The 25,624-nt window shown below is 45.0% G+C and overlaps 1 protein-coding gene across 5 annotated transcripts; it reads right to left on the bottom strand.

The window, feature by feature from the left end:
* Positions 1-6: 6 nt before the first annotated feature.
* On the bottom strand, positions 7-25,593 carry ELMO2 (engulfment and cell motility 2). 5 transcript variants are annotated; one of them, XM_069800553.1, is made up of 23 exons: positions 25,306-25,593; positions 18,989-19,090; positions 18,279-18,404; positions 18,096-18,136; positions 17,511-17,583; positions 17,124-17,174; positions 15,962-16,143; positions 12,328-12,427; positions 11,966-12,117; positions 9,162-9,240; positions 8,516-8,551; positions 5,530-5,580; positions 5,082-5,204; positions 4,301-4,435; positions 3,758-3,862; positions 3,571-3,679; positions 2,804-2,940; positions 2,309-2,472; positions 2,115-2,227; positions 1,697-1,804; positions 1,313-1,395; positions 905-982; positions 7-340 (listed from the first exon to the last, which is right to left on the bottom strand). In XM_069800553.1, the coding sequence occupies exons 3-23, from the start codon at positions 18,354-18,356 to the stop codon at positions 140-142; spliced, it is 2,199 nt and encodes a 732-aa protein (XP_069656654.1). In that variant the 5' UTR covers positions 18,357-18,404; positions 18,989-19,090; positions 25,306-25,593; the 3' UTR covers positions 7-139. The 5 variants fall into 5 exon arrangements, with proteins under 5 accessions (XP_069656654.1, XP_069656664.1, XP_069656673.1 ...); XM_069800563.1 differs by lacking the exon at positions 25,306-25,593 and adding an exon at positions 25,006-25,061; XM_069800572.1 differs by lacking the exon at positions 18,989-19,090.
* Positions 25,594-25,624: the final 31 nt, after the last annotated feature.

Below are 25,624 nucleotides of genomic sequence, written 5' to 3'. Positions count from 1 at the left end.
CGGCCGGGAGCGGCAGCGGCAGCGGCGGAGCGCGGTCGGACGGCGCGGCTCAGCGCCGGCTCCGCCCCAGTTCCAGCAGTGCCGGCCTCCCGCCGCCGGCCCGCGGCTGCCCGGCAGCGGGCCCTGCAGCTCGGCCCCGTCAGCCGTAGTGGTACACGAAGTCGTAGCTGCTCGGCTCCTTGGGGATGGGCGGCGGCGCTTCGGGGATCTGGATGTTCTCCAAGTCCAGGAGCCTCAGCTTCATTTCCATGCTCAGCAATGTGTCCAGGTCGCTTTTAGTCAGCTCACTGGACATGTCCTTCCCCAGGAGAGCATTAAGCCCATCAATCCAGATACAGTACTGTGGAAAAAAATAAAAGGATCATTCGCAACTCTGGCCAAAAATGATAGGTTATGTTGAATCTTTCCATCCGTGCAACGATTAGATACTCCTGTATGGCTCCAAAATAGGAAACGTGGGAGGGAGTTAACCCCAGCCCCAGAACAGTGCCCACAGAGATTTCCAATGGAAGTTAGAGGCCTAGAGGCGATCATGACCCCGTGGCTCTAGGAGCGGGCCAAGAGCCTCTGTTGTGGCATAACAACAGAAAAAGCAAAGCTCTTTAAGGCATCGGTGTGTTGCAGGATGGGGGAAAGGGAACAGCTGACTGCATAGGAAGAAAGAAAGCAGCAGTCCAGACTAAGGGGAATTAGTGGAGGAATTTTTTTCTTTTTTAAAAAGCAAAAGATAACTGGGGGGGGGGTGGGGTGGGGGAAGATTCACACCAAGTATCGGCAATGTTTTCTAAGAATGAACCTGGTGGGAGACATCCTGCTCAAGCCTTTAATGAGAAGCAACTGATCCTTCTTAAATCTCTGAAGTTAATTGCTTTATATGCTACCACTTAACAGCTGTGTTTCTTACCTCATATTTATTAGGTGCAATGAAGTTCAAGGTCTCATCGGGATCATATAATATCGAGAAGGCCAATTCTAACACTTCCTGAAGGGAAAAGAATCTTTCACTCATCGACTGAGCAAAACATCACAGCTCCTCCTGCCTGCTAACCCAACAACAGAGGCTGCCTTGCTGCAGCACAGTGCACATTCCCGTTTCAGTATTCTGACCAACTCTGAATAGCCCATAGCACAACCAGACTATGCTCACAGCACCTAGCAATCACAAATGAGTACTAGGAAAAGGCCCAGATATGAGATGGGTTTTGTAAACAATACACCTTCAGTGTGGAAGACCATTTGCTCCTGTTGCTTGCTTTCAGTCTTCAACTCTATAGCACTGGATATTAATTACAGGCAAAAAGAGAGCACTTACCTTATTCTGCTTCAGTGCACTTTTCTCCTTCATGTGTGGACAATCCTTCCCTGTGACAATGGCTTTGATGTCTGCAACTGGAACTAGCAGTGAAAAAGTAAAACTCACAAACAAGAAACTGAGCATTGTTCCTTTGTAGCTCTATACTGCAGTTTTCCAGAACACATTACCAGTAACACATCCCTACAGCTGGCTGTTATAAGAAATGCCAAGCAATTCCAACACTCAAAGGATTTGGGCGAAGACCAAAAGTTGATCTCATCTCAGTCAGGGCTTCAGCCACAGCTCTTTTTCTCTCATCTCTAGGATGGTACTCGTAACAACCTCTAGAGGGCAGAGCACAGAACACTGCACAGCGTGCTCAGAGCAGTAATTGGGCCTTACTTTTTTCCTGTAGAGATTCAAAGGTCACTTCTCCCTGGGCATTATCTTCCAGATCTCCATAGTGTAGCACCTTGTGATTCAGAGCCAGGCGACAATACCAAAATCTTTCTGGAACACACATCAAGTAGAGTAAGCTGAACAAGATCATTCATATAAGGTCTTAACAGCCACTATGCTATAGTCTCCCCACCCAATCCCTCTACTCCCCCAGTTCCTCAGCACTGCTTCCTGTTCATGAGGGCATGGCTGCATTCTTAGAGATGTACATCTGTTCCATCCCAAACTACTGGGTGGTATAGACAGCCCAGGTAACCAGCTTTCCTTTCTGGCAACACGCCTGCTGACAGATTAATTCATTAGATCTTATTTGCTTGCAGTTCTTCACAATAAAAAAATGCAGTAGATGCTGTCACCTTACCTTGTCTTCTGCGATTTCCAATTTTTCGAAAACTACTTCCCTCACAAAGCCTGTTCAGGCGCTGCTGCTTTATCAGCTCCAAGATCTCAGGTTGGATTTTCTCTCTCAGCTCCCTGGAATTCAAATATGGAAGAGTAAGCAGAAAATGGAGATAATGGCAAGCACAGAAGGCAACTGTTTTGTTAGGCACTTACACAATAGGTGGTGACTGGAAGTCATCTTGGCTCATTCTCTCAGACTGGCGTAGTCGCAGAATTTCAGAATAGCTCAGGCTGCGCAGTTTGCTCTTGAACTGGTCCAGGGAGTTTGGTTTAGATGGGAGAGCCCGTGTGATCTGTTCCCTCACAACCTGCATAACCTAAAGAGGTTGAACAGGGAGAAAAGCAAGTCACATTCTTGCCTGCTTAATGGCAAAAGAGAACCAGGGCACAGCTCAGTGGCAGCAAAGAACTGATGTGAAATCACCACAGCCAGGAGTGTCAAGGTACTTTGGAGTGACTTTGGAGATCCAGAAGAACAAAGAATGACCTCGGGTTATACCAAATAAAAGGTGGGCTATCCTCCCTTACAGCCCATGTCAATGCCCTGTCATACCTTCTGCACCCTACTCTTTAACCAAGTGTACAGGCCGAGTGAACACGTGCCATTCTGCAAAAGATTCTACAAAAATACCTCTTCTCCACTCTGACCTTATTAAAATCTTCTGCTGTCGCCCTCATTTCTTTCCAGGTCTTGTTCAACAGCTGGATGCAGATGGCAAATAGCTCCTCAAATGCACGGTCATGGGTGAAAAACATGGGGTGATAGTCATTCCGGCCTTCGTTGGCTTCAGGAAGAAACAGAAACCACAACCATGTGAGCGTATTGCACAAGGGCTACTAAGAGTAACTAAAATCCACTACAGTGACAGAAACCTGATGGTGTACTAACTTAAGACAGTTCAATGCTTTTCTCCCCATGGACAGTCTATATTGGGAATGGCAACTATCCCCACGCTTCACCATGCAAGCCTCTGTGACTCATGTGCTCTTTTCATACTAGTCCCCTCAAATGACTGCTTGCAGTTGTTTCACACTTGCCTCTGGTAGAATTTCTTATAGTGGTTAGTTGTCTCAGAAAGCTGTTTTGAGACTGTCAGAGCGACCGAACTTTTCTCAAGTTCATGATGGTGTCTAGAGTGTTTTTTTTATACAGCACCCTGCTGAAGCTTCAGGAAGTTGAAGCCTTCCACTTGTGTCAGTTTTTCAGGACAGCCAGAGTGCACAGGCCAAGATTTCTTACTTTACTCCAATACTGGTATTATCACTGGCACACTGACACTGCAACTCCAAGCTCCCCTTACATGGCAGAAGTGAGATCGAGGTACAAATGCTTGTGAATATTGGTCAGCCTGTAAGCTACTTCCAGAAACATCAGCCCAGCAACTTGGAAAGCTGGAGTAATAAATGGTACTTACGGAGCTCCCCAACTTGCAGGATCTCACAAAGCATCCTGGTAAGCTCAATGGCACTGCGCCCAAAGGGACACTCATGCTTATCTTCTCGACTGCTGTTCTCCAGAACAATCTACAAGAAAAGGATCCAACACACACACTAAGAGCTGCTGAGGTGTTGGTATCTGCAAAAACCAGCAGCTCCACTTACCCGGATATAGGTATCCTGATGAAATTTAGCCAAGTAGAGCATATTGTCCAATGCCAGCATCCCTGGAGGAGTCTGAGTAAAATCCATGGCTGGATTGATGTGATTCTGTGAAAAGAGGGTGTAGAAAGAACCCAAACAAATTAGCTCAAAGAAACTGTGTGAGAACCTTTTCTGAATGCATTTTACAACTGCTTGTCCATCAAGCATTCCCTCACATTTATCCAAGAGGTAACCCTGTACACCTGCTGACGCTATCTGAACTTTCTAGAAGACAGGCTGATTCCAAGTTCTTCATAGAATAGGTGCATATGGTAAGTAAGTATCTCCAGAGAATGTACCTAATGAGCCCTGGCATTTAACCAATCAGCAAGTTCATAATGATCTTCCCTAGGAGTCTGAGCGTAGCTGAATTTCTAAAACTCTGATACAGAAGTATGGTAAAGCAAATGGCTATTTCTGTTTCTTATTTTCCCACAACTCTGATGGAGATTGCTTAGATTGCCTTTACATGCTTTACAGTCAGCACTCTCTCTAGATGCATACAGTGAATCCCAGCATCTTGTAGTCCTTGGTGTACATGGCTTTGCGTTTTTCTGTTCCACTGCCAGGGACGGTGTTGCTGTCAGACTCTGCATCAAATGCAATTCTTCGCAACTCAAATATGATGTCTCTCTGTGCCTGAAGGACAGAAGGCAGGGAAATGGTAATGTGTGATCAATCACTAGGGAGTACTCTCACATAACGCACAGTCCCACCTCTCTCTCCAGAGCTCACACAGTGAATACAGAGAGATGCCAAAGGTCATTAACACTACATAAGAAGAGGCAATCCATTTCAAAATGGCAAGTTTCAGTATATTGGGTAATGCAAAATATTTGTTCGCATTTTCCTTTAACTGCCCCAAGTTTACTTAAAGGCAGTTTCCAGGCATTCAGATAATGCTAAGGCATTTCTCACTCAAGACTACAATGCATCTAAGAACTGAGTAACAGACACCTTAAAAATGCCCAGCTTCTTTGTATACCACAAGGAAATGGATAAAATTATGTGCCCTCCATAGAGGTGGAGTAATCAGTTTGACAGCTGGCATCACACTGGTCGAGAAAGGAATACATGGCTTCCAGTGACCACTTACATCTGTAAAAGTCCCACAGCGTACAGCAGGATAGTCATGAGCATACCCTAATCTCGAGGACTACAATGTGAGGGGTGGCTTTGAAACTTTATGTGCCCTCTACTGCAAATTCTATGGAGCTAAGGAGCTCAGGAATAAGGCCCCTTGTACGTGGTATTCTATCAGATCTTACTCAGCTCTAATAGTGACCTGATCATTGGGATCCATCTTGGTCATCATTCTCTCTTCCAGGAGATTAAAGGTCAGGACCTGTAGCACGTACAGCTGATGTGCCATTTCTGTTTTAATCGGGCGGTTTCCTCTGATCACATGCTGCAAAATAAAGGATAGGATAGAAATGAAGAGAACACAAAAACTGAGGTATTAGCTGTCGCCATATGCCAGGCTACATGTACATCTCTGTACATGAAGATTCACCTGTTTAACCTCCATATTCCATCAGAAGCATCATGATAATGCTCTGTAACAGCAGAAAGAAGCATCCCAAACTCCCTTTTGAACAAGTGGCTCCAATTTCACCTTTGGAAGAGTCACTTTTCTGAAAGTGCCCTGAGGGTAGCAGAATTTACACTCTGCACAAGTAAAACCCCTATTGAGCAAACATTAGGAAGCACTCTGTCATTCCAGACATACTTACATTCAGAATTATAGACCTCAGGTGCTTCTGGGCAAATGCATTAGCCATTTCCTGTTGTGGAATTTAAAGATGAAATAACATGAGTGAAACATAAACAAAAAGCCCACATTGTGCAGAAAGGAGAGAAAGAAGGAAGCCTATGAATTGGCGATAGCACTGGCACACAACAAAGTGCTTTTACTACAGACTGTCAATTTAGCATGGCATCTCACCACAAAGCCAGCATCAAGTTGGGATGCAAGGGTCATCTTTATCATGGCACAACTCATGGATGGCTCCCCTACAAAACATCATTAATGTGGAGAAAGGCACTAGTGTAGTCAAAGAACAGAAGAAAATTTAGTTTAACATTGGACATCTAATGATACTTCAATATCAAGAGATATAGCAGCAGGGAGCATACTGTGGGCTGCCCAGAAAAATCTGTCATTACAAGATGTTCCTTCAATTAGGATTTCATAAGTTTCTATACCTAGGTATACACCCAAGATAACAAGGGCTAGAGGATGTAGTTTTCAGGTCTCCTCCCTCTCAAAGACTCTCCCTCTGAAATTTACATTTCCTTTGTCTCGGTTCCTAAAGAGGTGTTTAGAAGTCAGTTTAAGGACAATTTGCAGAAGCACTTCAGTTTACAAAAATAAAGGGTAAATAATTTTCATGCTTAAAGGAAAGCTTCCAGTTTCCCTCTTTACTGCATGGCTTCCTTCCCCAGATGAGGAGGGTTCCCAACCATCAAATCATGATGACAAACAGTCACAGCAGATGCAAGTATCTGCTAAAAGCCTTCAGTTCCGGGACCAATTGCACATGCACCTGCAAAAGTCTAACCTGTGCTTTCCTTGTAAATTGTGAAGACATGCTTTTTAAAATACCAGCACACCTGCTAGGAGAGTGGCCCACTAATGTGGGCTAATGTGAAGATGGCATATTATTAGAATTTTGCTGTTATAAGCAAAATCTTTGGGTAAGAAAAATCTGTTGGGCAATACAATACATTGTCTGGAAGAAGTCCAAAAGAACTGCCAGCCTGAGATCTCTTCACATTCCTGTGCAGTACAGATTGAGAATTGGAAGCAGATGAGCAGTCTTAGACAATTGCACTCAATCAGCAGTACGTTCTGAGCAATCCAAGACTGTTGCAACTGCTCATATCAACCCTGCTCTTGCCAGGCTTTATAAGGAGTCTGGTAAAATGTGTATATTAACCTCATACCAAGAAAGTGATATGCTGGCTCACAGCCAAGCCGTGATGGCTGCAAGTTCAGCAGCGCTCATGTTACAACCAAAATGAGTCAGTGCTTGAGTGGAAGATATCTAAGAAGCATGTAGATGAAGTAGGAAGTGGTTTCAGAGATAACACACTGCCCTCTGAGTCATTATTTTTTACTATGATTCGTGAGATGTACTACTGAGAATAGAACAAGGCCTGCTGTTAGGATTTGTTCATGCATGCAACACAAAGAATCCTTACTCTGAAGGAATTAGTTTGTACATGGGATGAAGTAACAGGTGACTGAAGCAGATAAACAGTGGGAAGGACAAAGACAATTAAACAATTCTAAATAGCATAGTAAGAAGCATGAGCACGCACATAGCCTAACCACTGCTAAGGGATTTATGTTCTGCTGAGTGTCCAATAACGCCCACTTTGCTGCTTGATGGGGTCATAGAATAACAGAATCATTTATGTTGGAAGAGACATCTTGAGATCATCTAGTCTAACTCCCCTGGTTCAAGCAACCTCAGACAGAGCAGGTTGCCCAGAACCGTGTCCAATCAGGTTTTTAGTATCCCCACTGATGGAGCCTCCACAATCTCTCTGCGTAACCTGTTCCAATGTTTGACCACCCTCATATTAATTTGGGTTTGGGTTTTTTTTTGTTTGTTTTGTGCGTTCAAGTGGAATTCCCTGGGTTTTAAGCTTTGCCCATTGCCTCTTGTTCTGTCAGCAGGCACTGTTGAGAAGAGTTGGGCTCCCTCTTCTTTATTGTGTCCCATCAGGTATTTATACACATTGGTAAGACCCCCCTGAGCCTTCTCTTCTCCAGGTTGAGCAATCACAAATCTCTCAGCCTCTATTCATACGAAAGATATTCCTGTCCCTTAATCACCTTCATGGCCCTTTGTAGTCACGTGGATTGTGTTGGGGGGGGGGGGGGGGGGGGGGGAAGTGAAAAAAAAAACTTGGAATTTTGTTTGCTGTGAAGTTTAGTATCTTGGCCAAATTACCAACAGAAGAGTATGTCTTCCTTATTTTCATGTGTTAAGCATATCCATTAATTTTAGAAATGATGTAACATTTATTGAGACCATAATTTCCCCTCTGAAGACACTGCATCCTTGGCAAAAGTGGAATGTTCTCTGTGCCACCCAGAAAATCTAAAAAACATACCAGAATCTCAAGATACAGAAGGTTCCAAATCAACCTATTAACAAGAGTGGCAATTCCCATGGAGATAGCACGGGGCAAAAAAAACCATTCTTGGAGTACAATTCCCATAAGGGTGAAGTCACAGATTAGGCAGAATGTATGCTCTAGCCCCTAATCAGCACTAGGTTTTGTGGCTGCTCTTCACAAACAGCTCTACCTTCAGAAGGATACAGCTGGATATGAAACTCATTAACTCAAGCGAGATTTGCGGTATAAACTCAGGCTGCAGTAAGTTTAAAGAGACCCAGACTGCTAAAGAACTGGTTCCAGTTTTAAAATTGGTTCACCTGGTCAGTCTTGTAGTATCAGTTTCCTTTTACAATCATCTTTATTATCTTGTGTGCACAATAAGTCATTCAAGATTTCTCCTGCTACTGATTCTTCTCCCCTTCACAATCTGAGTACATCCCCATGAGTCCTCCCGCCCTTCTCCCTAGGCTCATCCACTATCTGAAGCCTGTATGCATCATCTCCGAGATACAAGGAGGCATAACTGGAGAAAAGCTAACATGCCTACAGTTCCGCATGACCAGCCCCCAGGCTTGAGTTACTTACAGTGATGGGCAGGTCTAGTGGGTTAAGCAGCTTGTCCTGCTGGCAGAAAGCAAAAAAAGGCACAAAGAGAAGCAGACAGGATTTAGCTCGGAGTCCAGAAATAAGGCACAAACAGGGCAATAGAGAAGAAAGGCTTAACACAGCAAAGCTACATGATACAGACATATGCACATCTTGCACGCAGCTGAGATCTTGGGGGTTTCCTCAGAGCAGGACAGGTGTTTCACTTCTCACATTTGCCACTGAGAATATCCCCCTATGACTTACGAAAGTTCCCTTTTTGCGGGGACGTGGAGGTGGGGTGTTTGTTTAGTAAGTACATACAACCCCAAGGACTCTACACAGCCTACCTCTCCCATATGGAATTAAGTTTCTTCAAAAAAAATTTCCATGCTGTATAAAGGATTACTTTCTGTCTCTCGAGGCCTTTCAGATTGCTTTCTGAGCATCTCCTAAACACAGATGTGCTGCTCCAGAACACATTATAAATGGGATGGTACTTTTACTCCTATGTTGCCACACTGAAACAGCTATAGGTTCCTGGCAAGGTCCAAGGTCTGCCTTGCCCAGACAATATGATTTCTGAGGCATAAACAGCCAGCCAGTAACTATTATTCAGGTTTAAAGTCAAAAAGCAAGAACAAACCTGTCTCTTGTCCTCAGGTGCCTTCAGGAAAAGGGCATTGATCAGGGCAATGGCATATGTCTGAATCTCTTGGTTTGAGCTGCAGAAACAAAAATGGGAGGATCATAAGAGAACAGACAGTATATAACATTACAGCTTGCTGCTTTACCTGCACCATAACAACATTTACTGCAGCTATCTTGGATTTCAACGGACAAGCAGGATTCAGGTAATCTACTTGCATGCCATCCAACTCTTTGTAAGGCCTGCAAAAAGCTAACAGAAATTGCTGACTGATAGCTCCATTATTCCAAAGATAGTGCAGACTGCAGCCTAGCAGAGCTCAGAATTCAGCACCACCACAGTTTGTTTCCAGCACTGAAACTATTACTGTCAAGCCTGGTTATACTGCAGTCTGTTATATGGATACAGTTAGAAACTTATATGGAGCAAGTAATTTTTCTCCCCTATGTCAATGGAAGCCACCAAACGCAAATGGAACTAAGGGGAAAGCATGCCTCTCTTTTATGGCATTGCCTTCCAACCTCAGTAGTTTGGCCCAACCCACACGTCTTTTTCTTATTTTCACTGAAGAGCTTCTTCAAGTAAAGGGAGTTTAGTCCCTTCCTAGATCACGCACAGCATGTGGTTTCACTTGTGATGCTTTGAATAAGCTTCCAAATGCTGATCACACTCTTTTCCACTCCCATCTTGATGCTCTATCAAATCCAGTTTTGTTTCTTGCTATACTACTACTCTGTGTAGTGGGCTGACCTTGGCTGGATGCCAGATGCCCACCAAGCCGCTCTATCACTCCCCTCCTCAGCAGGACAGGACGGGGGAGAAAGTAAGATGAAAAAAAAAATCTCATGGGTCAAGATAAAAGCACTTTTAATAAAGCACAAGCAAAGGCCGTGCACAGAAGCAAAGGAAAAAAAAGATTTATTCTCTACTTCCCATCAGCAGGTGATGCCCAGCCACTTCCTGAGAAGTAGGGCTTCAGTATGCACAGCAGTTGCTCCAGAAGACAAACGTTGTAATAACGAATGCCCCCCCACCTCCTTTTTCTTAGGTTTTATTGCTGAACAGACGCCATATGGTATGGAATATGGCTGAACAGACGCCATATGGTATGGAATACCATTCGCTTGGTCAGTTTGAGTCAGCTATCCTGGCTATGTCCCCTCCCAAGATCTTGCCCACCCCCAGCCTACTGGGAAGGGGGGAATGTTGGAGAGGCAGCCTTGATGCTGTGGGAGCACTGCTCAGCAGTAGCCAAAACACTGGTGTATTATCAACACCTTGCTAGCTACCAATACAAAGAACAGCACTATGAGGGCTGCTATGAGGAAAATAAACTCTGTCTCAGCGAGACCCCATACACTCTTGGGAGACTTCTGCAGAACTTCAAACTCTTCTGATTAACAGAAGTCCATTGCATCACCTAAATGAATTTGTGTGTGTGTATACTTTTTAAAAAAAAAATATTTTATATATATATATATATATATATAAAAAAAATGAAAACTTTTATAAAATATCTAAAGCTAAAACGTCTTTTAGCTTAAATAGCTATTTTCCACACTTCAGCATTTATCCCTGGCATATATGTGGATTAGAATGATATTCCTTCTTTTATTGCTCCCTTCCAAATGTTCTTCATTTTGGTCAATCTGCCGTACTTCAAACATGCAAATGTTCATGCATCATCCTAGGTTGTCCTTGGGCCTCCAAGCTTCTTCCAGAACCTATCCTCTGCTAAAGACTGCTTCCTCCTGATAGTCTTGCCAAAGAAACACCAGCAAATTCTGACTCACTCTCCAGCCTCCCTTTCTACAATATTCCCTGCATAGGTACTTTCTTCAGCAACCTTCTGTGTTATGGAAGCACTTAAGCATATGAGTGTATGTCTTGAGCAAAGATACTGTGCTTAAACAACTGCTCAAGTGTGTTTAGTGTTAGGACCAAACCTGTGTTTTACTAAAACAGAAATTATAAAGCTGAAAGAACATATACTCTTTGCAGAACAAAGTTGCTGCAGTGTTCATGAGAACTTGTTTAGCTTTTCTGTTAACCAAGTTCAAATGTATAAACACTCTAAGCACACAGTGACATTGATGCAATACATTGTTTGCACTATAATTTTGTTAAACTACTGTTCATTGATTAAGGAATAGTAATCATATTCACAATGGTGCTTTTCCACATTTTCAGAATTAAAAGGCTTGAGAAAAAAAACCCAAACAACTACTTAATGCTCTGACAAATGCACGCTTCTTTTTTTATGGAAAAGTAGAACTAATGTACACAAACAGCCTTAAAAGCCAGGTATTAATTCATCAGTTAATTTGGAAAGAGAGGAAGGGGAGGTGAGGAAAAAAAGCAAGAAAAGCCATTGTTTTCTTCCTTAATACAAAGGACAAAAACCAGAAGATTATGAGCTCTTAGATTCTAGGGGAGACAATTTAAAGAGGGGTGAAGGTGACAGATGACTGAATGCAGAAGCTTTGGGAAGTTATTTTAGTAAACGCAGGTTTGGTCCTAACACTGAACACACTTCTGTAGTTGTTAAAGCAAAATATCTTTGTTCAAGACACATACTCATGTGCTTAGGTGCTTCCAGAACACAGAACATACTTTTCCAGCATCTTACTTTTTTTTTTTTTTAAATCTGTTAGAAAACCTGAAGTTCAAGTAAGACATCATATCAGTAATACTGTAAAAATAGCCTCTTTAAGTGTTTTAAATATAAAAGGATGTACTTTCAAATTAACAGATACTCATAAAATTGATTTAAATCACACCACTGTTGGGTGGACACTCACACTTGCAGATGAGAAATGAGCTGCCCCACGGTGATCTCTTCTGCTATCTTCTGATACAGAGTCTGACTGTTTAGCACCATGCTTTCTAGAATGGCTAGGGATCGTTGGAGGATGGAGACATCTACCATAGGCTGACTCACATACCCTGCAATCTAAAAACAGATGAACCAGCAGGTCAACAGGTGCCTATCCAGGAAACCTTGTGGTGAGTGAGACAAGCTAAGGGAGACAGGGGTCAGAAAGCTGGGTGCACTGTGCTCTCAATGAGTACTCAGCTTCTCAGAATCATCTTGCCCTTTCTGGAAGCTGCATTAAAGCATGAAAAGAAATAGCACCCACTCACCCACTTTACCCAAACTCACCTGTTTGATGAAGGTTATTGAGACCATGTCCCAAGAGACAATACCATGGTCCATGAGCTCCAAGAAGGCAGTCAGGGTGAAAGCCAACATCTCACTGTAACTGAGAAAATCAAGAATGCAATTAAAAGATACCTGGTAGCAAGGAAGAAACCTGTCCAGCTGAGTAAGCTGGATAAGAGAAAAAAGTCACCACCTTCTCCAAATAAAACAGGCTACAGTTTGGCAGCTGGGGGAGCAATAAAGTATTTGCATTTATGAAGATAATTTTACTGTTTTGTAGAATCATATTTTATTTTTCCTGATTACAAGCACAAATTAAAGCTAGCAAAAATAAGTCTCTAGTCCTGCCACCAGAGACTCACAACCACCTGGATCAGTACCTGGCTAGTCAAAGGAATAACAGGAGAAGCAGCAATGCAGTATTTATTCTTGAGCAGTGCAAAGTGTTGCTACTCAAATTCAACAAATTCAAAAGGGAAAAAAACCAAACCCAACCAAAACCCAGCAAAACCCAGCATATTCAGTACAATGACTGTCAGTTAGAAAAAGACCAGCTTGAAAAGGGGAAAGCTTTTTAAGCTGATCAACTGAAAATTAAAACCATCTGCAAACGCTAGGTTTTTCAACTGCTGTCAGATTTGAGCTCCAGAGTAAATTTATATCACAAAACATGCAAAAATCTTTGGAAATAATAACCCCTCCACACACACACAAAAACCTAACAAACACGTTTTAACATCAGAGAAAAACAAAGAAAAATTGTCGTTCTGTAAATATTGGGACCTGGCTTGAAATAAAACAAAAGCACAGCATGAGCTGTGGAAAATTTAATACATAACCACAAGACAGAAAGGTAAAAAAGACAGAGGGAAAGATTGCAAAATATGCTGAAAACATATTAGTTGCTAATATGTAAGAAAATAGAAGACCTATAAATGTTACAACAATAAGTTATCAAGACTTTAAAAGTTCTTTCAATGAAACAGAACAACTACAGCAGAAAAGCCAAGTGAATTATTTGCATCAGAGTTCACCGTGAATATGCTTGGGGAAACTTCCAGATCGGAGTTTGGTTTTTTTCAGGTTTTTTTGTTTGTTTTTAAGAGAGAAGAAAAGTCTTCAAATCTGTCATTTGAACATCACTAGAAGATGTTCTGGAACAAGCCATTAGTATGAAAAAACAGGTCTCCAGGACCAGATGATATTCACTGAAGTATTCAAAAGGAACCATGGTAAAAACGAAACATTGCCAAGGCAAACATAACAGCAATTTCTAGAGAGAACTCAGGCAGGAATCTGAAGGATATATTAGGCATTTAGGTATTTGTCACCAGAAAGATAGAGGGAATCTATGATAAAAGAATAGTACCACTAGAAGAAAAATAAATATTTAACAGGGAAGAATTGCTATGGCTTTTGTAGGCGGAAGTTATGTTTCACATCTATATGTGTATTGGGTTTATGTGGCAAGGCTTTGGTGGCAGGGGCTGCAGGGCACCCACTGTGAGGAGAGGCTGGGGCTACCCTGTGCCAGACACAGCTGGTCCCAGATGGCTCTGTGATGAACCCACCACTGGCCAAAGCTGAGCCCGTCAGTCAAGCTGGTGGCACTTCTGTGGAAGTATATTTAAGAAAGGGTAAAAAATGCTGCACAGCAGTTGTGACAGAGGAGTGAAAGAACATGTGAGAGAAACAACCCTGCAGACATCAAGGTCAGTGAAGGAGGATGGGGAAGAGGTGCTCCAGGTGCTGCAGCAGAGATTCCCCTGCAGCTTGTGGAGAGACCACAGTGAAACAGGTTGTCCCCTGCTGCCCGCAGACCACCACAGTGGAGCAGATATTCACAGCGCAGCCCGTGGAGGACCACACGCTGCAGCAGGTGGAGATGGCCTGAAGGAAGCTGCAGCCCGCGGAGGGCCCATGCTGGAGCAGGCTCCCGGCAGGAGCTGCAGCCCGTCAAGAGGAGTCCATGCAGGAGCAGGTTTTCTGGTAGGAACTGAGGCCCACAGGGGACCCACACTGGAGCAGTCTGTTCCTGACACTGTGTCTTGTGGGGGACCCACAGTGAAGCAGTTTGTGAAGGACTGTATCCCGTGGGAGGGACCCCACGCTGGAGCAGGGGAAAAGTGTGATGAGGAAGGAGCAGCAGAGACGAAGTATGATGGACTGACTGCAGCTCCCATTCCCCATCCCCCTGCGCAGCTCGGTGCTGGGAGGAGGCAGAGCGGGGAGTGAAGGTGAGTCCGGAAAGAAGGGGGTGCAGCGAAGGCGGTTTTACTTGAGTCTTTGTTAACTGGCAACAGATAAATTAATTTTCTCCAAGTCAAGTCTGTTTTGCCCAACCCATGAGCTTTTTCATCTTGTTTTCTTCCCCTGTCCTGTTGAGGAAGGGCTTGGTAGGCAGCTGGCAGCCAGCTGAGGTTAACCCACCACAATACTGAAGAGGTCTTTGAACAAATCAGTAAGTCAAAACAAGAACAGCTGAGCACAACTGCTGGACTTCGAAGAAGATTTTTTTATGAGGTGCTTCACTAATGTATCTTTAAAAACCCAAAACACTCAGCTGCTGAAGGGTAAAAACAAAACCTCTTTCTTGCATTAATAACTGAAAGACAAGAAACAAAAGGGTAGAAATTAAATGGTCAGGTTTCAAACTGATGAAAAGTTGCAAAAAAATTTCCCCACAACATCACAGTAGTACTGGAAACAGCTACCTAGGGGAAGCACGGAAAGAATGATTAGCACTCTGGAATGGCTGCCATAGTCCATTAGCACTGTAACTAAGACTGCAGCTTAGAAAAGGCATGACGAAAGGTTGCTATGAGAAAGAGATCTATATGGTTATGAATGGTACAGAGAAGACAGAGGAATTTACAATTTCTCGTAACAAAATACATAGCAGGAACCAAATGAATATTAGGTGACATTTAAAATAAAGGAAGTATTTTTTTTCTTATAGGACAAGTAACTGTGGAGCTTCATTTCCACACAGTGCTGTAGATGTTGAAAACATAAATTGATGAAAAATGAAGAAGAAAAATCTGTGGAAGAAACACCAAATGTTCTTAAAACAAAGAGATACAATTTCTGCTCGGGAAGCCCAAAAGTTGAAAACTGTTGGAGACTGAAGACTGATACTTTCTCTGCTATACATTCCTTAGCCCTTTCTATTCCCTAAGATAAACAGACGTTTGGCCTTCATAGCAACTCTTCTTATCATGCAGGTCAAAAAGTACTGACCATGTATAGAAGAGCCAGCAACATGCTTGCTGCTGACTGGCACATACATGCCACCAGTTCTACAGAAATGTTCTTGTGTGCAACTGCATGTGGGTTTTTCATAGGATACCTCCTCCCTTAGACGGCAGATGAATAACTGCTCGAGGAGATAATGACCACAAGAAAGGTAATAAAAGTAATTTAAATTATCAAAGTGACCTTTCAATGCAAGTTTCACACATCATAAATGTCTCCTCTTTTGCCTCATGAGGTTTAGCAAATCGCTAGAAAGACTTTGTCTCAGTTAATATATTGGCATTTGCTATGAGGTTGGGTGCTTAATGCCACTTCAGCAAGCAAAATTAGCCCCTTATTTGAGGCCCTGTTCCAGAGTCCTGGAATACAGGAAACTTACTGGGACAGAAGCTTGGTCCCGCTCTCCACAAGCCGTGTCAGCACTGTAATCCCTTCCATGTTAATGAACTCTGTGGCAAAGGTCACATCTGCCGAAAGTTTAGCCAGTTCCTTCATGGCATCCAGTCGGGCTTCCATACTGTGCGACTGGATCCTCTCCATCAGCTGGCGAGCTGCCCTAGACTGGGAGGAAAGAGGGATGATGCCAGTTGCAGACTAGTCACCTGCAGACTGAGTTCTGCCAGCATCAGCATTCTGTCAGAAGTCCATGGATGGGCAGAGAGAGCACAGCAAGGGTAGAGAGATACCAGCAATGACAGGGTAAGTAGCAGCAGTCAGCAAGTCTAAGATAGACTAAAAAAAGGCTGCACTCAGCAACAGTTACAGCCAAGCAGGAGGCAAGTAGAATGCTATTTTACATGTTAGACTAAATGCTTGTTTTTCCTCTTGGTGAGGTGAGTGGAGGTCGATAGAGAAATATGGAGTGAGACCATTAAAGAAATATGATGTGAAAAAAAAAAATCTCTCATAGATTCAAAGAGAAGCACAAGCTCATTTTGTGTATCCATACAACATTCTGTAAGATTTCTCAGACATAGATCAATGATATCCTCTCAACCACCTCTTGCCCAAATAACTTCTTCTTGTCCTACTCACTCTCTGCTACTTGCCATGACACTTGCACAAAAAGGGTTTAAGTATTTCAATAAAAAGGAAGCTGCAGCAAGTCTGCAAGACAACTGCTGAGGTCACAATAGCAAGAATTCACTAGGAAAAACCCTCTCTGCATCAAATTTGTCTCTCAATTTAATTTCTGCATTAAGTCAGCAGTACTGTTGCTTTCCAACTGATAATACTAACTGCACTCATATTGAGAATGCGTCTGTCAGGTGCTTTACAATATGCTAATCCAGGAGATGCAATAAAAATGTAGACTGGATTTATTTACAGAAAGTCCTATAAAAGGGCAGAGCATCCAAAGAAAGATACACACCACAACCAGGAAGGAAAACAAGAGTGTGCACCTCATTGTGCAGAATGGGCAGCAAGAAAGGCAAGCCCCCTACAATTTGGGGAGATCCAGAAAGAAAAGCTGAGAGGCAAGGAACAGCCTGTCATACGAGGATAGCTACTGAGAAAAAGGGATGTGAGGAAGCATTTACCGGGGAGACTGCCAGCTGTAGGATAGTTCCATTCTTGATGTCACAGCGAGTCTGAAAGAAAACATAAACTTTAAACTGCAGAAAAGTGGGGGAAAAAGAATGCAACTGGATCTACAGTGCACATTTGTATGCACAAGTAAAGGGGTTCCTATACCACACAACCCTACTGAGGGTATTGAATTGAGTCACTGGGTCCTCACACCTATCAGCATGCAAAGGGAGAAGTGCAAGGCTCCTCAATTGAATGACACCATTCAAGTCTGAGTATTTTTGATAGCAGAGATGCGGCCCCCCAAGGATTAGCGACAGTATTGTTCCATGACACTAGTCCAAGGCATTCTGCACTCTTGCATGGGACATCAGCAAACTGCTACCTCTCACACTGACCTGCTCTGTGATGTACAGCTGAGGACCATCAGCATACCGCAAGGTGTAGTATTCAGGGTTTGGCAATGACCACCTGGCAGAGGAAGAAGAAGGATACATAAGCTTCTTCCTCCTTTTTTCTTCTGGCTCTCAATTAGGAACAGGAGCTTGATCCCAGGAGGGTGGAAAAGAACTTTCAAGCAAAGCTTTAGCATGGGAAATTAGGTCTCCTGAAGAGGAGAGAAAACACCTTCCTCTTGAGGGAGGGGTGGGACTTCAGCCTACTCTAAGTCAAACTCTGTGCAATGTCTGAAGAGGCCTGCACTTCAGGAACAGCAAGATGGGCCAGTCCTCAGAGACACTGACCCTAGGGGCATACACATGCACACACTCAGAATTGGAATAAAGATGCAAAGCCTCTGTTTTCCAGGAGATCCTTTTCTTCCCAATTTAAACCTTGGCCCATTTCATGGCCAAAACCGGCAGCAGGCAGCATGGATCGGGCTAGCAGCACATTGACAAGCAGCAGAGGCATTCCACAGTACCCCAGCAAGATTTGTCAGGGGGTCAGACTTTCTCCACAAGAGTTCCCAGAGAACTACTTACCCATCACAGACCTCCTTGATGATGGATGCAAGAGGCCTTTTCTAGAACAGAAAGAGAAAGTCCTCAGTAGCCAGTCCTCAGCCTTTCTCAACCAGAAAGGAATACTGCCTATTTCTATGCTTCCCACATTCCAGTATCAAGGTTGTGGGGCCTTTCCTCCCACATCTGATTACCAGGTCTCACCTGATCTATTTCCAGCAGCTGGGCATTAGCACCTGGCCACTCAACAGCTACTTTCACAATGTCCGAAGGTGGTGGCATTGCTCCAGACTCCTCCAGATGCCTTTACAACAGCATACACCCACACACCTGTTAAGAGAAAGGACAGTGAGGAGCTCCGAAAACTATTTCAATTGTTACACTGCATCTAACATCAAGCTTCAAAACACTATGTAAGACCAGTCTTATGGTTTGCTGGGCCTACTAGGGACAAAACATCCAGTGTACCAGAGATAAAGGCCTCATACTAAAACAACACATTGTGAAATTGTATGCCCAACCTTACCACCTAAGGAATACTTCTGAGAGCTTGTTGGGATACTCACACAAGAAGGAGAGTCACTCTGATCAGCAAAGCCCCATTTGCCACCCACTGTGTACTGCCAGGTCAGTTTACAAGACTAGTAAAGCAATAGTTCTCTAGGGTCAGCTACTGTCCATACATGAGAGGGGGAACATACTGTCCAGGCAGCCTCCCTCCTGTGGCCTGGTGTTTACTGATGCCCCATTCATATTTCTCAGATACCTTGATCCTCTCAGGATACCCAAACAGGCTCCTAGGCAGGGTAGCAGCAGCCAGCTTTATCCCATTCCCTTCCTATAACATCATAAATCTAAACATGAATATCCATCACAGAAGTAAAGTTAACTCAGCATTTGCTCTGGAGGTCTACCTTTCACTCCTTTATTTGCCTTAGAGCATAAGCTTGTGTTCAGGGTTTGGTCCCAGACAGCTGTCAGACATGCTGGTTTGTGCTTCATCTGGTAGTAAGAGGCTGTAAAGAAATGTACTTGTTCAGTTCCTTTTTAATCCTCTCCTGGGTCAAAGGAGTAGCCCTGCTCTCTCCCACAGTGCCATAGGGAGAAAATCACAAGGGAGAGAGACAACCCTCCCCATCAGCAGTTCTCAGGAACAAAGGCTTCAAGCTGCCAAAAATGAGATCTGGCCAGACACAGAAGTAGTCCTGTCCTTAAGGACTCCTCCCGAGACTCAATTTCCATAACCCAAATGAGAAGGTAAGCATCCAAACAACTTCCCAGCTCCTATGGAAGCTCCTATTTCTCCTCTTGAGGCAACGCAAGCCCCCTTTCCCAGAACAGAGATGAGACAGTGCTAAGCAGGGACATTTTTTGTTTCATAATTAACATACTTCCCCAACTTCCTTGACCAATTGGGAAAGTGATGCTAAGACAGGCTAAGACTTGAAGGGAAACCAGCCTTTGGAATTTTCCTGATGCAAGGCAAGTAAAGAAGAGAGAACTTTCCTCAGATCAGCAAAGACTGAACAGCTGCAGAGATACCTGGCCCAGAAAATTGGACTACATGACTGTCCTGGAAAAGGGAACTTCTATGAAATTAGCTGTCTACCACAAAAGGCGTGTATGCCTAGCCTGTATAAGATGTTGACCTAGAGATCTGATGATGATCTCAATGAAGCTCATATGCCTCTTCCTTCCCTCGCAGAGACGGGTATCACTGCATGGAGAGATATGAAAACTCAGGTGCGCTAATGTTTCTCTGCATTTGTACACACACAGATCCCTTTATCAGCCCCCACTGACTGTCTTCTCACTCCAACTGAGGCAGCTTCCTCACCTAGGAAAACAGAATGCTATGATCTCCTGGTGCAGCCTTCTGAGATAGTCACAACATTATCATCACTCCTGCCTGCTGGAATTGAGGATGAGGTGTGCAAGTTTAGCATTTCTTTCATAGCATTTCCTGGAAATGCTCAGTGTTATCATTACAGCTAGCCTTGCCCTCAAGTCTCCACCAGATCAGAGATACTTGCTTTACAATGAAGGCACTTGCTGGAGAGAGAAATTAGACATTCCCCTATTAAAACAGGCATTGTTTACCATGAAAAGCCCTTGTGAAGCTGCCTTGCTCAATTTGCTCTATGCTCAGCATATGTATGGTCTTTGCAGTTCCTGCAGGAATCCAGGAAGCCTGAACTCCAAAGCTATCTGGGGCTTCAGCCAACCCAAAAGGGAGATTGGTACTGCATGTGCACAGGAACACCATCCTTCTCCACTCCCGCAACCGCCAGACTTTGTCCACCCTACCATTCCACCCCTTGGAAAGTATCTGGCAAGCAAGATTTGGAATTTCATGATATTCTGAAAATGCACAGCTTATCCCAACTCACAGAGATGGTTACAGCCAGTACTCCTTCCGGCCTTCTCTTTCCTTTTTAGTATCAATTCCAAGAGCGGCTTACGTTTTCTTAAAACCCATAAAATGACTGTAAGACTAAACACATCTCATGCAGGAAAGTGCCAGTCAAGTATGGTTCAGCTTTGCCAGTTTCTTAAAATAAGATCTCCAACCTTTCAGAGAAGCAGCACAGCATTAGCTCAGACTAACGTATCAAGAAAGAGTTGGCCTCAGAAAAGCAGCAGACTCAGTGCACCAATCAGGCTGAGCAGGTCTCCAGGGTGATGATAGAGAAGCATTTATATGATTCCTGTCATACAAAATTGCAAGTTACAGTCAAGCAGTTACACAAACAACACCTGATATTTTACTTCCTAATCCTGGAGGGAAGACAACCAAGCCATCTCCCACTCCAAGATTCGCCCTGGATAAAAGTTTTACCACTTTCACCTTCACAACAAAGAGGAAAGCCTGCCCTTCAGAGAAGGTGTATCAGGTAAAAAACTCCAGCTTGGACAAGGTGAGGTCACACAATGGAAGACTGCTCATGTGAGAGCTCAATTAAATCAGTGTCTCAAAGAAGCCTTTGCAGCCCACAGAGCTAGGCTAATTCACAAACAGAAAGCACTGAGCGTATGCTGTCCCATGGAAACACTGTCTCCAAATCCCATGAGCATGTGTTAACATACTCCCCTTTCTTCACAGATTTTGATTATCAGTGTTCTATTCTCTCACTCCAAGATGGAAACATACAATTTACTCTTTGCTAAGAGAGACATGTTAACTTGCAGCAAATATGTTCTCAAGAGGCCTCTAGCCCTAAACACATACACAGCTGCTGCTGCTATTTTCATACCCATTACAATCAGTAAATTGGACTCTATTCCTTTCTTCTACACTCATCCTGAAGCAGCTAGTCTTCTTTTGTCCAACGTAAACTAGGAATTTAGGCAATAAAGCATAAGGAACCCAGGACCAGAATAGCACCTTGCCTCATTGCATAAGCAGAGCAAAGCACTTAGGAATCTGCATAAAGACAGGAATGCTCTGAGCCCAGATATACTTAGGAGACTGCAGCCCCCTGTACAGCACTTATTATTGGGGTTAGTATCAATAGCAAGCCTACCTATACCAGTTATCCTCAGCCCGTTCACAAGTCAATGCCCAATACCTGCTATTTCTAAGGATAGGAAAAGTCTGCCAAGCAAGCCACACTGCAAGTCGGAAGAGTCCCTCCTGATCCTAAAAATCTGACTTTCTCTAACATCCGAGTACAGTGTAATAAAGATACAAGGCAGAACCAAGAAAGCCTGCTGAACCAATGTACTCTGTAGCATCAGCCATAAGAATTGGGAGCTTACCTAATCCTTCTGTCTTGCAAAGAGACAGATGAACCTAATAAAACTGTGAATGTCTTCCTCACTTCCTTTTTCTGAATTACACACACACTCTCTAAAATCAATCAATAAATAAATAAATAATTTAGACTTTCAAATGTCTTTTGCAGCAATAGCTCAAAACAGAGATAACTCATCAATTACTAGTATACAAGAAGCACAGCTTTGTACATAGTCCCCAGACAAAGTGCTCCGTTTGCACGACACCCCCAGATCTGCAGGATATACAGGTTTCCATCCATTAAGTCTAGAAACAGACAGGCAGTTCCCAAATGGTATGTGATTTCCACTCACTGTTCTCCAGTCAGCAACTGAAGCCTACGATGGACTAAACCTGAGAGCCTGAGAAATCTTAGTCATATGGCATAAGCCCACATCACCTCCAATAATCAGACTGGCTTGCAAGAACTGAACAGATAATTATTTCTCCCACAAGTGAACCAACTCATGACTAGAAACCTTCTAAATCCATTCAGTGTTCAAGGCACAGCAAATACACAGTGAAGAGGCAAGGCTCAAACATTACTTCCTTGACTATTAAGAACTGAATCTGCAACTCTTTTAACTAATACACCCATGAGTAATTAGCATCTAATTACCACCTCTCCCTTCAGCCTCTTGCAGCACAGTCATAGTCTTCTATCTGTACTGCAACTTACATTGCAAGTTGCTACTGCAGAGTACAAGGAAATACAGTACTTTATATGCCAAAACAAAGATGCTCAGATTACTGTAGGTAGAAGCCTTTACAAATCTCTAACTTGTCTTCTCCCTTGCAAAGAACATACATCATTCAGGGAGAGGAAGTGTACATTAAAACAAAAACATTGATATTATGGGAAATTCTGCAGAAATCATAGAATCATTTAGTCTGGAAAAGACCCTTAAGATCATCAAGTCCAACCATAAACCTAACACTGCCAAGTCCACCACTAAACCATGTCCCTAAGTGCCATATAAATAAAGTCTCCTGTTTCATCAAAAAAAAAAGTACTGCAGAGGTTGACCCACAGCTTGTAGAGGCAATGCACTCTACCTTGATATCCTCACTACTGAAAACAGTAATAAACCATTTTGTATTACACTACCTTTGTACCTCAAAAAAAGCTTTCAACTGCATACAAACTCAGAAAGTAACTCACCATGATACGTTAGACTATTTCTGCCCCAAACATCTTCCATAAATGAGCACCCACTCATGACTGGAAACCATGTTCCCTATTCCAATCAGTATTCGAGGCACAGCACACATGCAGTGACAGGAACAGAGCTTAAGGACTGTTTCTTTGCACAGCAGCACCATGGAACAGATACCACATAAGCCTACCAAGGAAGAGATTCAAACATCAAAATTGGCTGAGCAGAACCCAGAGAAGTAGGAATTAAAAAAGGTAGGAAACCCTTCAGGCAGTCTGGGTCAAACAACCCTTTGAAGGACCCACACAGATCAGTGGCTCAGCAGAAGCAGCTTTCCAGAAGAGGACAATGAAGGCTGGACTACAAATACAAAGGGTACTTCAGGTCAGCCTCTTAACACGAGGTTGTTTGTCAAAAGCATCCTTTGACAGATTTCACTGTATGTCTGCAGACAAGAGATGTAACAGACGTTAAATTTTACACTGGGTATTTTGCAGTGCACCAGTGATATATCTGATAAAATGACTGTTCGGAAGCTCTTGGAAAGAAGCACAGACTGCAATTTTGCATAGTCGTGATTATTAGTCACTTAGTAGTCTCTCACAGCACATTCTTCTCAACAACAGCATGTAAGCAATTCTCACAGTTTTATACAGGGAGACAGCAGCCAAGCTGAAATCCATCAAAGAGGAATTCACTCTGCTTCTACAGAGCCAGTTCCTTCATACAAAGCAGTGGTGTAGGGGTAGCTGCAAGGCAAGAAGAAATCAGCAGAGCCACTAATAACACACTATTCAAGAGACTTCTGAGAAGCTGCAAACTAAAACAACTAGAGTATTTTAAACAGAATTTCCCTATTCACAAACTCAATCTTCTTTTCATTACAGATAGAGAACAAAGTGTGCTGCAGGCAGAATGAAAATGAGGAGGATGAAAGAACATTCCATGAAAAAGAAAAGCTGCCTGGTAGAATCCCCCAGTCAACAAGCGAATAGCTACAGCTTCTGAAACCTGTGGATGCGACAAAACACCCCAGTAATTCTCAGCAACTCCCAAGATCGTGGTACCAACAGGCCAAACAAAAGGTGGAAGTGACGTTAGCAGAGCAACTAACTGGACAAGTGTGCAGAGAAGACAGCTTCCTTGACCACGCAGCATAAAAGGGTAGCAGACAGCAGAGTCCAACCCGAGGGCTACATAGAGTTTTCTACATTGCCTCATGTAACAAGCAGAGAGAAATGTACTTCACTGGAGAAACCAAAGAACCAGGTGGCTCAGATTCTCCATCTCTACGTTCCTCCAAAGGCCTTCCATGGCTGCACTTCATCTGTAAAACACTAAGCCTACAACACTGGCCTCTTATCTTGCACATTCCAATGCAGCTGGGCAGAGACCATCTCTTAGCAAAGACAGAAACTGATAGCAACAGGCAAAAAGAGAGAACTGCTTTTTTATTATTGTAAATCAGTCAAGTGAGCTGAAAGCAGCCAGCCAGCCAGCCACTCCCGAAGCCTGGGCCGAAACTCAGCTTAAGACGCTAAACAATTTTTTTCTGGCGAAGCGCTGTCCGTTGGACGCCTCGGGTCCGCTCGGCTCCCGGGGGAGCAGCGGTCGGCGCCCTTCTCGGACGGCTCCTCGGCCGGATCGCGGCCCTCACGCCCGGGAGCCGGGCCGGCGCGGCGGGCCCCGCGCGCACCGAGAGCCGCAGCTCCAGCGGCCGCGGCACAACAGGCGCTCCGGAGGCGGGGACGGGCGCGGAGCGGGCCCGGCGACCCCGCGGCGGGCGACCCTAGGCCAGAGCCTCACGGCGGGGTGGGCCCCCGGAGGGAAGGGCCGCGGGCGCGGCGCCGCAGCGGGCCCGGGAAGGCAGCAGCGGCGACTGGGCCCGCCAGACCCGCGGCCAGCGGCGTGGCGTGGCGTGCCGCCCGGCTCCCCGCGGACCTGGCGCGGCGCGGCGCGGCTCGGCTCCCCCCGCCCCCGCCCGCCGCCCTGCGCTCACCCAGCCCCCGCCGCGGCCGCTCCGCGCTCCGGCCGCCCGGCAGCTCCAGCGGCCCCAAGGCGCTGCCGGCCACTGGCGCCGCCGGCTGTCACTCAGCCACCTCAACGCCGATTGGCCGCGGCACGCGCGTCACGCGCTCGCAGCGCGCTGCCATGGAGACCGCGGCCGGCCGGCCCGGCCCGGCCCCGCCCCGGCGCGAACCCGCCGAGGCGGCGGCGCGCGCTCCGTCCGCCGGTCCCGCCGCCCCCTCGCCCGTGACAGCCCGCCGCCGGGCCGCCCTCGTCAGCCGCGATGAATTACGTTAGCCGCGTCTCCCTTGTCCCTGACGCCCGCTCCGCTCCTTCGGGGCCGCCGCGGGAGGGCTCACGTCCGCTCCCCGTGCCAACGGTGCCCCGCCTCCGGGACCGGCCGCGGCTGCGCGGGACCGGGTCTCCACCGGCTCATGCAGAGCAGCCCTTCCCCGCAGCTCTGCCGGCCGCCGGGCGCGGGGCTGGCAGGGGACGCTGGAGCGGCGCCGCGGCCGCGCGCGACACCCGCCCTCTCCCAGAGCGAGAGCGACGGCGGGGCGGTGGCCCGCTGCGCAGCCCCCGCCCCGCCCCGCCCCGCCCCGCCGGGCCTG

The sequence above is a fragment of the Haliaeetus albicilla genome, chromosome 2 (assembly GCF_947461875.1).
Source record: "Haliaeetus albicilla chromosome 2, bHalAlb1.1, whole genome shotgun sequence".
NCBI lineage: Eukaryota > Metazoa > Chordata > Aves > Accipitriformes > Accipitridae > Haliaeetus > Haliaeetus albicilla.
This window is presented reverse-complemented; position numbering and strand designations above follow the sequence as displayed.